We start from the raw sequence: 12,476 nt of genomic DNA on the forward strand, positions 1-12,476 counted from the left end.
TATACTGTTTAGCCAGCTCTGAGGGACTGCACAACGGCCACCCTGCAGGAAAGTCTGAGGTTCCTCAATAGTCCAAGGCTCCCTGCAAAGCTCTTTGATATCGCCTGGTTATCCTTGCATGGGAGGCTCTTTGTCAGGGGAAATTTAAAATTCTTGAGTCTCTCTGAGCGTTTGTGCCCCTTGGGATGTCAACAAGAAGAGACCATGGAGCATTTCATCACTGAGTGCCCGGGAGGGAGGCAGATATGGCAGGAGGTGTCCCACAGACTCGGAATATCAAGACTGCAGTCTCTGACCTACCCGGACATAATCTATGGGGTGACACCACAGGTAGCCGGCATCGACAGAGGGACCATGTACCTGATCATCAGTACAATCAAATATTACCACTGGCACACCAGGACCAGAGTGTCTGCACACAGCGAGTCCTTCCAGCCCATGACCGCAGTCACCCAAATATTATCAGAGCTGAGGTGGATATGATCCATAGAGGTTAAAAAAACTGGTAATAATGTTAAGTTATGGAGGAACATATGTCTGGGGTAATTCATCAAGTAATTATATTAATTTCCACATTTTTCTTTGTACCAGTGATGGACTTTTTGAGTTAAGATTATTATGAATTTATTATTTTCTGATCTGCATGATATGTGTTAAATAATTGTCTGCTCATTCTGATGAGAATGTATTGTAATATTTTCTGTTTGTTTATACTAATAAAAATTGCCCCCTATGTACAAGAATATTACTACTATAATACTACTCCCTATGTACAAGAATATAACTACTATAATACTGCTCCCTATGTACAAGAATATATCTACTATAATACTGCCCCCTATGTACAAGAATATAACTACTATAATACTGCCCCTATGTACAAGAATATATCTACTATAATACTGCCCCCTATGTACAAGAATATAACTACTATAATACTGCCCCTATGTACAAGAATATATCTACTATAATACTGCCCCCTATGTACAAGAATATATCTACTATAATACTGCCCCCTATGTACAAGAATATAACTACTATAATACTGCCCCTATGTACAAGAATATAACTACTATAATACTGCTCCCTATGTACAGAAATATAACTACTATAATACTGCCCCCTATGTACAAGAATATAACTACTATAATACTGCCCGCTATGTACAAGAATATAACTACTATAATACTGCCCCTATGTACAGGAATATAACTACTATAATACGGCCCTCTATGTACAAGAATATAACTACTATAATACTGCCCCCTATGTACAGGAATATAACTGCTATAATACTGCCCCCTATGTACAAGAATATAACTACTATAGTACTGCCCCTATGTACAAGAATATTACTACTATAATAGTGCCCCTCTATGTACAAGAATATAACTACTATCATATTGCCCCCTATGTACAAGAATATAACTACTATAATACTGCCCCCTATGTACAAGAATATAACTACTATAATACAGCCGCCTATGTACAATAATATAACTACTATAATACTACCCCCTATGTACAAGAATATAACTACTATAATACTGCCCCCTATGTACAAGAATATTACTACTATAATACTGCCGCCTATGTACAATAATATAACTACTATAATACTGCACCCTATGTACAAGAATATAACTACTATAATACTGCCCCCTATGTACAAGAATATAACTGCTATAATACTGCCCCCTATGTACAAGAATATAACTACTATAATACTGCCCCCTATGTACAAGAATATAACTACTATAATACTGCCCCTATGTACAAGAATATAACTACTATAATACTGCCCCCTATGTACAAGAATATAACTACTATAATACTGCCCCTATGTACAAGAATATAACTACTATAATACTGCCCCTATGTACAGGAATATAACTACTATAATACTGCCCCCTATGTACAAGAATATAACTACTATAATACTGCTTCCTATATACAGGAATATAACTACTATAATACTGCCCCCTATGTACAAGAATATAACTACTATAATACTGCCCCCTATGTACAAGAATATAACTACTATAATACTGTCCCCTATGTACAAGAATATAACTACCATAATACTGCCCCTATGTACAGGAATATAACTACTATAATACTGTCCCCTATGTACAAGAATATAACTACTATAATACTGCCCCCTATGTACATGAATATAACTACTATAATACTGCCCCCTATGTACAAGAATATAACTACTATAATACTGCCCCTATGTACAAGAATATAACTACTATAATACTGCCCCTATGTACAAGAATATAACTACTATAATACTGCCCCTATGTACAAGAATATAACTACTATAATACTGCCCCCTATGTACAAGAATATAACTACTATAATACTGCCCCATATGTACAAGAATATAACTACTATAATACTACCCCTATGTACAAGAATATAACTACTATAATACTACCCCCTATGTACAAGAATATAACTACTATAATACTGCCCTATGTACAAGAATATAACTACTATAATACTACCCCCTATGTACAAGAATATAACTACTATACTACTGCCCCCTATGTACAAGACTATAACTACTATAATACTGCCCCCTATGTACAAGAATATAACTACTATAATACTGCCCCTATGTACAAGAATATAACTACTATAATACTGCCCCCTATGTACAGGAATATAACTACTATAATACTGCCCCCTATGTACAGGAATATAACTACTATAATACTGCCCCTATGTACAAGAATATAACTACTATAATACTGTCCATCTATATAACACTATAAATATTATAATACTGTGCACATAGCTACTTTCTGCAAATTTCCTGATTTTGCAGGAGTGACACATATTGAACCTGTGAAGCTAGAAGTGAGATATTTGGACCCTATCCAGCTGACCTGTCAGATTAATGAAACCATAACTTCTGTGAGCTGGTCTCTGACCGCCGGTAACATCAGCAACGTGATTTATAGTGGTGGAAAGAACGTGGACATCTCGGTGCAGGTTCTATTGCATAAGACCATCTCTGTGCTCATTATCAACAAGGCGGATATCTGGTGGGAAGGTCAGTGGTTCAAAGACAAAATAAGGTCTAGTATACTAGTGTTCAACTATGAGGTAACCTTAACAGGCAACAAGTTAACTAAATAACTGTTATACATTATGGGGCAGATTTACTTACCCGGTCCATTCGCGATCCAGCGGCGCGTTCTCTGCGGTGGATTCGGGTCCGGTCGGGATTCATTAAGGCAGTTCCTCCAACGTCCACCAGGTGGCGCTGCTGCGCTGAAGAGCATCGTAACGCACTCAAGTACACCAGCCTATTCCTAGTGAAAGTAAGTGCAAGCTTCGGGACACATTTTGTTTTTTAAATGTGGCTGTTTTTCCGAATCCGTCGAGTTTTCATTCGACCACGCCCCCCGACTTCCGTCGCGTGGATGCCAACGCCGATGCGCCAAAATCCGATCGCGTGCGCCAAAATCCCGGGACAATTCATGGGATATCGGCGCAAATCGGAAATATTCGGGTAACACATCGGGAAACCGCGAATCGGGCCCTTAGTAAATGACCCCCATAGTATAAAGGTGTCCTCCAAACCACGTGCATAGAAAGCTCAGCTTATTGGTACCATTGTTGGTCAAAATATCTTATGTTTGTGACTTAAGAACCTTTACATGGATTTTGATTGCTTACTAATACAGCGCCTCAATCTCATCTACATCCTACTAGTGTATATGGATGTCAAAGGTGGAGTTCCTGTTCTCATCAACTATATCGGAGAGCCATAGGACTTGGTGGAAGTATCCATGAAATGGTCATGCTCTATTTTCCCTCAGTGGCCATACTCCGCTTCCACCATCATATTTTCTAGGGAGATCTCTTAGAGAAGATGTTGCCCACTTTAGTCAACACCCCAATCGGAATTATAACGCTTCCAGGAATTTTTTTTATTGCGAATGAACCCAGATTTTTGGGCTTCTTAAAGTTTTGATCTGTTATCGAAACATTTTCAAAAAGATTGTGTCTTGTTCCAGGGACATTTATCTGCCAGTTCTTCAATGATACCCTGGTCCATGAAGCAAAGGCAGAGGTCAATGTTATCCTACTCCCATCCGAGATCACTGTCAACCCCATACAGAAGAGTTTGACCTCTAGAGACACTTCCCAGTTGGTGTTGGAGTGCTGTGTAGGATTGGATGGTGAAGAGTACAATGTATCTTGGTCTTACGACAACGTGACGCTAGGAGCACAGCCCGGTGAGTGTACAACAATAATAGTCCATTTAACTCAGGGAAACAGGATTCTACAGGATGTCTATAATAACTCATTATTCAGCTCTCTAAAATACGTGTCCTTGAAGTGCGTGTCCCTAGCCACAGGATATGGGCTAACTTGCTGATTGATGGGGGTCTCAGTGATGGGACCCCCACGGATCAAGAGCATCTGCCTCTGTTGCAACCCAAATGAATGGAGCAGCAGGTCAGACATGTGGGCTTCCACTTTATTCACTGTTAGTGGAACGGATGTGGCTGTTCCAATCATCTGGGGTATAACAGGGTACAACAGACCCCGGTTCTCATAATCCGTGGGGGTGCCATCACTGAGACACTCACTGATCAGCACCTATTCCCTATGCACCGACCCCTTTGGATAGGATATAGCTTATTGTTACTGGCCAACTCCTTTAAGAACCATTACTTTTGGCTGGATATGTCACAAGACATACCCAACAGAATCCACCTCATATACGGAAATTTCAATGTCTGATTTGATTACTTTGCCTCTCCAGTCTTGACATTAAGCTTGCCCTCCCTTCTATGGCAAACGATAACCAACTCCCTAGCTCCTGAATTTACTGTATGTTTTTTAGGAAATTTTTGTATATCATTGTTAGGTTTCGGAGCTTGGACTACTAATATGGAGGCCAACAACAGCAAAGGTTACACTGTGTCCAAGTGTATCAAATAATATATTAAGTGGAAAGTAATACAATCGTCTGGGAAAAAAAAAATTAGGATGTGAATAATTCCTTTCATAATAGATTCCATTTTGAGTCAAATTCCAAAAATATTCCCACCATAATCATAATATGAATGAGCATCAGACATGTATTAAAAATCCATCTTTTACCTTTACAGGTAGTAGGACGGACATGAGATGTTACTCATTGGCTCCTCCGCGTCCAGCTAACAACACAAATTACACCTGTACATTTACAAATAAAGTGGGACAGCAGAAAGGCTCTACTATCCCTGTGACTATCATCGGAGGTAGGTCCATTGGATCAGGGGCATTGCAATAAATAAATACCCTTCCACCCATTTTAGATGGCAAATTGGGTGGGGAGGGTGGAGGTCAAAGTGTTTTAATTTGACCAGATCGACCAGAAAGTTGCCTTTTGGGAGGGGCTGGAAAGGAGCAGTTCCCCCCCCCCCTACCCTTGGGATTCAGCTTCTCCATGTGACTTTTTCAAATATATGAAAACACCCATCACTGGGCTTAGCGACGCCCCCTGCTCCTCTACAGCCAATCCCGAGTGTTAGGAGTTATTCATATATTTGAAAAGGTCACATGTTTCCCAAGGGTGGGGGCGGGGACTGCTCCATTCCAGCCCCTCCCAATTGGCAACTGCCTAGTCACACAGCAGATGCTATTGAAAGGTACAATATAACATATCTTTTTTTCTGTAAAACCTATTTTTTATACAAAAACACTTTGGCAGTGTATGTACTATGCTCTGTGGGGACTGGGGGATGGCTAAAAATGGGTCTCCTGGTGACAGATTCCCTTTAAATGCCAATCCCTGGTATCTCTATCTTCTGCGCTGACCTCTGCATCTGGCATCTTGTTTTCTTTTTGTTGTCTCCCTTGCTGGCTCTTAGTTTCCTAAAGGGTCAGCATGTGCCAATGCCTTTATGAGGACCCTTCTCCATTCTCCTGTGCCTGCGCAATAAGGTTCTCTCAAGCTTCTGCACTGAGCAGCTTGGTCCATTATTGATCTCCTCATCTTCTCACCATGCCTTTTTAAGTGATTTAATTTTTATTTTTTTGTAGTGGAAGACAAATATTGCGGCATTGACGTGAACTATGGGGTGACTTGGAATATTACAAAAGCTGGCTTGTCCGCTACTACAACCTGCCCATCTGGGAAATATGGATCCCTGACCCGGGATTGTTCAGCAGACGGAGTGTGGATGGTGGTACAGGACAACTGCATAAATCAGATCTTGCAGACAGCCCTATACAATGCCCAGGTACCATCACAATCATATCCTACCTACTAAGTGAATGATTTGCTTATGTTACTGGTTTGTGGCAAAAATGTAACAGGTTTTTGGATTATAAGATTATACTCCAAAGAAAATTCAATTGTCAATAGCATGGGGGTCAAAGAGGTGGTCTTCAACATGACAGAGAGAAATTACAAAGTGCAACCCTTGTGTTGGAGGCTCAACCTTATGTCGGCAGCTCATTGATTTCAATGATAATTACTCGGTATGCCTGTAATGGCACTGGTGGGAAATATATCAATTTCTAATTGGGTTCCTAGTAGTAGAATATCCTATTATTGGCTTGTATTTAAGGAACTCTCCGAACAGTCTCCTAATCTCTGTAACCCGCCCAAGGCAAGTGGAAAGATTACTTGGTGGTAACACATGCTATTTTGTAGGCCCTAGAAGATGGTCTGGGAAGTTCTTTCGTAAAAGTACCAGAAATAATCCAACAGATGACTAATAGCAGTGGAGCGGTCATTAATAATACAGCAGAGGTGTCGGCAGTGGTCACCATACTGGGAACTCTCTCCAAAATAGCATCAGCTCTCAACAACACGTTTGATGTGGATGTGGTTACTGTAAGTCTCAAAACTACTTTGTTTTCTTTTTTGATTACTGACGTTCTAAGATTGTATTATCTTCAACTAAGAGCCAGAAAAGATGTCATCTATTGAAAGCTCTCTCCAAAAGAGCAAAAGCTCCCAAACTATTATTAAACCCTCTATAACCAATGTCCTCTCCTCTGGACAACATAAAAAAAACCATTGATGGAAAGTAGAAATGGCGTAACCCAAGTTAACCCAATTCATCAATTAGGTTTCTAAATCCTCACGTAGCCATTTTTAAGGAACTTCATGTTTTTTTTTATCATGTGACTTGAATGTCATCGAGTGAGAGCAAAAAGTCAACTGGGCCTACATGTGTACAACCGAATTTAAATTCGGTTCATGCTTCATCATAGTGGTACTTAAGGATGAATCATAAACAAGGAAAGATTACTTAGTTTTAGAGTAGATTATACTTCAGATTAACCAACGACCCCTGAGATGATAAGGTTGTCTTTTCACTCCACTACTGAAACAGAAAAAAATACAATAAAGTTCTCCTTTCGTGCTCAAAAATGATGACCTGTGTTTTTTTATTATACATAATGGGGGTCATTTACTAAGGGCCCGATTCGCGTTTTCCCGTCGTGTTACCCGAATGCTTCCGATTTGCGCCGATTTTCCCTGTATTGCCCCGGGATTGGCATGCACGCGACGGAAATTGGGGGCGTGGCCAAACGAAAACCCGACGGATTCGGAAAAACCACCGCATTTAAAAAAAAAAAAAGTGTCACAGGACTCGCGCTTACCTTCACTAGGAATAGGCCGGTGAACTTCAGTGTAGCAGCGCCACCTGGTGGACGTCGGAGAAACTGCCTTAGTGAATCCAGGCCGGACACGAATCCACCACAGAGAACGCGTCGCTGGATCGCGAATGGACCGGGTAAGTAAACCTGCCCCAATGTTTGATATTGGTGTTTTGAAAGTCTTGTTACATACATACATACATAGGATCCGTATGCTTTGTTAATAGGCCTTTTGGTTAAGGTAGACCCTATACATTTTTAGAGAAGACTAAAGCTGTCTATCTAAGCAATGTATGGCTCTAATTCATAGACTTTTGGGTAATTTCCATTATTTGATCCACTCCAGTAGATTCTACAATAGATACAAATGGAGATCCAGCATGAGACTCGATGTCTTCCATTGTTGTTCTTCTATGACATATAAAAATGTGAATAATATATGTATCTATGTTTAAGTCTTATTCACATCATGTGGTTTTAATACTTTCCTCCTAGGGTTTCCTCAGCATGGCCAGTAACCTCACAGACCCTGACTATGCAACTCTGTGGAGTTCCCCCAAATGTCCACCAGCTTCTACGGTGCTTCAGTCGGTGGAACGGTTTAGTCAGCTTCTTCGTGCAGACAACGGCTCCTTTGAGATATATCTAGAAAACATCCAGTTAAAAGGCAATTCTTATGGAATGGGGCAAGAAGGGCATGACTATAAGAAGACCTTTGAGAATCTTGGAGTAAGCATGTCAATTGATCAGCAGACTATATCTTCACTAGTGAAAAAAAGTGATGTCAAGATCACCAGTGTAGCCTTCAACACCATTGGTAGCCTCCTGCCAAGTACAACGGAGAAGTTCAACGAATCCCAATTAAATAGCATTGTGCAGTCTACAACAATACAGTTATCGGATTCCACCTCTGCTTCTTCTAATATCTTGATGTCTTTCAAGACAAATACTTCAGATAAAAGGTATTCTCAACATTGTGTTTTCTGGGACTTCGCTCAAAAAGATTCTGGTGGGGTTTGGTCAGATGTTGGCTGTACCTCAAGGGTGGAAGATAACATAACCTACTGTAGTTGTAGCCACTTGACCTCGTTTGCAGTTCTAATGTCTATAAAGGTGGAATCTTTGGCTCTAATTGAAGAAATTACTTATGTTGGACTTGGAGTCTCTATATTTTCTCTCTGTGTTTGTATCTTGGTTGAGTGGTATGTATGGAAGGCTGTTGTGAGGACAAATATCTCATATTTTCGACACATCTCATTGGTCAACATTACCCTATCTCTGTTATGTGCAGACGTCTGCTTCTTGTCCTCAGCATTTCCTTCCGTCATGACCAAGAAACTCATCTGCCTCTCAATAACTTTCTTAAACCACTTCTTCTACCTAACCCTGTTCTTCTGGACCTTTGCTCAGAGTGTAATGCTCATGCATCAGTTACTCTTCGTCTTCCACCATCTCAGAAGGAGAGTTTTCGTGGCCCTGTCATTCCTTGTTGGATATTTCATTCCAGTCATCATAGCTGCTGGAACATTTTTGTATTTCTACCCAAGAGATAGATATAGCCATAAAGATTTGTGTTGGTTGAATCCAGAAAGTGGTGCCATCTATGCGTTCGCCATACCAGCTGGATCCATCATCGTCTTCAACTTTCTTACTCTTCTGGTAGTCATAAGCAAGTTATCTAGGCCTTCTGTTTCCGATAAGAACCATCCAGAAGACAGGGATACAGCCAAGAGCATCTTGAAGGCCATCTTGGTTCTAACCCCAGTTTTTGGATTGACTTGGTCTTTTGGATTTGCTCTGTTGACAGAGCTGGACTACTTGACCAGGCAGATTTTCACATATGGATTTGCTGTAATGAATGCTTTCCAGGTAAGTGTAAATATGATGTAAGATATTTAGGATCTATGACTGCATATTATTGCCTATTATTATACTGCATATTATTACGTAATGTTATTGTATGTTATAATATTGAACTCAATCAGGAGTCTCCTCTAGTACCCCCTCTACTTTTACACATCCAAATTCTTCTTATATGCTATGACTAATTTCATAGAAAGCAACTAGCCAACCCAAAAGGTTTTTCTGCCATGGGAGGACTCCAAAGTGTTCATACCTCTAAAATATATCCTAATATGGAGATACTCCAACATCTGCATTGTAGGGATGATAAAGGATGTTTTTTTAAGGTAAAGGGTATCTAGAGAGTGTCGATATTGTCCTATATTAAGAAGTTCTACATGGGCTGCAATCAGGATGATATCTTCTGTAGAGCAAAGGGGATTGCTATCCATTGTGCTTCTCTAGTAGACTCTCGCACAACCAAGTACATCAAGGGTAACAATTCATTGATTCATGTATCTTACAATGGTTTACGACTATATACTCTTGAGTCTTCCAAGTCTTGGTCAGTGAATAGGTTGATCCACACCAATAGCCCATGCGCACCAGTGGACCCACTGGACCACCGTGAACGATGACGTGAGCGAACACCTGGGACCAGAGTCTAAGTGGTACCCGGTTTTTACCAGAGCCCGCCGCAAAGCAGGCTGGACTTGCTGCGGCGTGGTACCGCCAGGTCATTCCACAGGCGCAACTTTACCCACAGTGGCGGCCAAGTAGAAGTACAGAATTGTAAGGCAAACTAGTGGTCGAGGACAGACAGTAGGTTGAGACAGGCGGCACAGGATTGGAGTCAGGAGCAAGGCAAAAGGTCAAGGCAGGCAGTGGAGGAGCGTAGTCAGGAACGGAACTGGGGTCACAGCGGGAATTTAGCAAACAGTCATAGGGATAAAGCTTTCTCTAAGGCTATGAGGCACAAAGATCCAGCAGGGTACACAGGAAAGGGCTGGGAATATAACAGAATTGGCAGCCGACCAGCGCCAATTATCGGTGGGCGGGTCTTTTAAAGCTCAGGAGGCCGGCGTGTTTGCGCTTTAGGAGGTGAGGATGCACCTACTGGACCGCCGGAGTGAGCACTGGTTCGAGGAAAGTTGAGAGCAATGGTGGGAGTCCGGGGGTACACGGGTGCGACTACGACATTGGTCATCTTCTCAAGTCCCTCATCAAAGCTCTTATTCTGTAAGTTCTCGCCAACTCTAAGGTGGGCAACAAACAAGTCTTCATCCAAATGCAATGATGGGTAGGATGGGTGTACGTGGTGACCATGAATTACATTAGTTATTGCAGTTAATTTTGTTTTCTGTATACATAAGGCTTTTGTTATATATATAATAATTTTATTTAGCTATTATTACGTGTACATTTTATGTATCTTTTTTGCAGGGTTTCTTTATTCTAATAACTTGCATCACAGAGAGAAAGGTAAGATTTATGCTCTTATACTCCTCGTGCCACTGTGACTAAAGCAATAGTTACATCCCTTGTAGACCTGGCTTTGAGATTAATGTATAAAGATGGGGACAACTTCGAGAAACCTACAAGTGGTGCACTAGGATGGACAAGTGTATGGCCACTAGCAAGTGCGTCTTATAAAGTTATGTAGCCAGGTGGCTACTATGTAGATGGAATCAATGTGGAATTCCGTGTCTTACCTTGAACATGGATACAATTAGATAATAGTGATAATTATATAACCAATGCAACTCCACCGTATAGCAGCGACAGCAGTAATGAAATGTAATTGTCATTCAATCCACATTTAGGTGCGGGAGGCGCTCTTCAATAAGCAATCTTCTTCTGTAAGTCTCAGACCTGATTTTTATTATTACAATTATCATCTTGTTTTAATATAGAGACACACTGAATGTTAGGAAACTAAGTATCTTTAAATAGAACATGAGCGCCCCACGTGTTCATAGGTTGTGTCAGGTCTTGCAGCTCCGCTCCATTATACTGAGTATGGCTGAGCTGCAATACCAGTCACCACCAGTGGAAAAGTAAGGTGCTATTTCTGGAAGAAGACAATCATGTTTTACTTTTATTGTATAAGTCCACACAACGGCCCGTGTGAATGAGGCTTAAGGTAATCCTCCACAAGGTTTCGGGTTTTGCAGCAAAATAACACAGTTACCAAAATAGACCAAAATATCTACACAAGGTGAAGAACACCAAACCTGGGGGTGACTCGAGAAGCCTTAGTGGACATAAATACTCCATCCTCTGCACAGGGACATGATTGGGCACAAAAATGGGAGGAAATGAAGACCTTATAGTGTCACTATAGAGCAGTGGTGGCGAACCTATGGCACGGGTGCCAGAGGTGGCACTCAGAGCCCTCTCTGTGGGCACCCAGGTCCTCAGCATAGAGTTCATAAGACAGGACACATGGCCTCCTCTTGCAGTCCCAAGCTACACAGGACATTGAGGACTATTTTAAAGCAACATATCCCTGGCTGCCTGGGACTGCAGGAGGAGTGAGAAGATTTGGACAGAGCTGGATAATAATTTGATCTCCTGCCACGGGCCCTGCATTCTTCTTGTACAAGAGACCATGGAGGGAGGCTACATTAATAATCAGAATTTCTCTTTCTACTGTATTGATGTCCTCAGGATGCCAATACGATGAAAGCTTTGACAAAGCAGTAAGCAATAAGTTATTGCTTAAATCGCTGTGTTGGCCCTTTGGAAATAAATAAGTGGGTTTTTGTTGTGGTTTCAGCACTCGCTCTCTAAAAGGTTCGCCATCACTGCTATAGAGTATAACATGATCAATCTATGTGATACATTATGGAATATTTTTGTTTTACAGGGAACATCCACAGCCACAACCACAATGTCCACTTCTGAAGCCCCCAGCAAGATGACGGCCTCCATAAAGAAGAAGAAATGACGGTCCTCTCACTTATCTGTATAAAACATCCAATATATAACGCTACAAATAAATGATA

General features: G+C 41.0%; 1 protein-coding gene across 1 annotated transcript in view; it reads left to right on the forward strand.

Annotated features, from left to right (window-relative positions):
- Positions 1-12,476, forward strand: part of LOC140122936 (adhesion G-protein coupled receptor F3-like) — a 30,286-nt gene extending 17,810 nt beyond the window's left edge. Inside the window, exons 6-15 of the mRNA XM_072144179.1 lie at positions 2,837-3,064; positions 4,035-4,256; positions 4,477-4,479; positions 5,139-5,270; positions 6,055-6,254; positions 6,671-6,853; positions 8,122-9,495; positions 10,912-10,950; positions 11,292-11,327; positions 12,338-12,476. Of these exons, the coding sequence (XP_072000280.1) occupies positions 2,837-3,064; positions 4,035-4,256; positions 4,477-4,479; positions 5,139-5,270; positions 6,055-6,254; positions 6,671-6,853; positions 8,122-9,495; positions 10,912-10,950; positions 11,292-11,327; positions 12,338-12,418 (2,498 nt within the window). The 3' untranslated portion in view covers positions 12,419-12,476. The remainder of the gene's footprint in view (positions 1-2,836; positions 3,065-4,034; positions 4,257-4,476; positions 4,480-5,138; positions 5,271-6,054; positions 6,255-6,670; positions 6,854-8,121; positions 9,496-10,911; positions 10,951-11,291; positions 11,328-12,337) is intronic.

This window comes from Engystomops pustulosus, chromosome 3, assembly GCF_040894005.1.
Source record: "Engystomops pustulosus chromosome 3, aEngPut4.maternal, whole genome shotgun sequence".
NCBI classification, from domain to species: domain Eukaryota; kingdom Metazoa; phylum Chordata; class Amphibia; order Anura; family Leptodactylidae; genus Engystomops; species Engystomops pustulosus.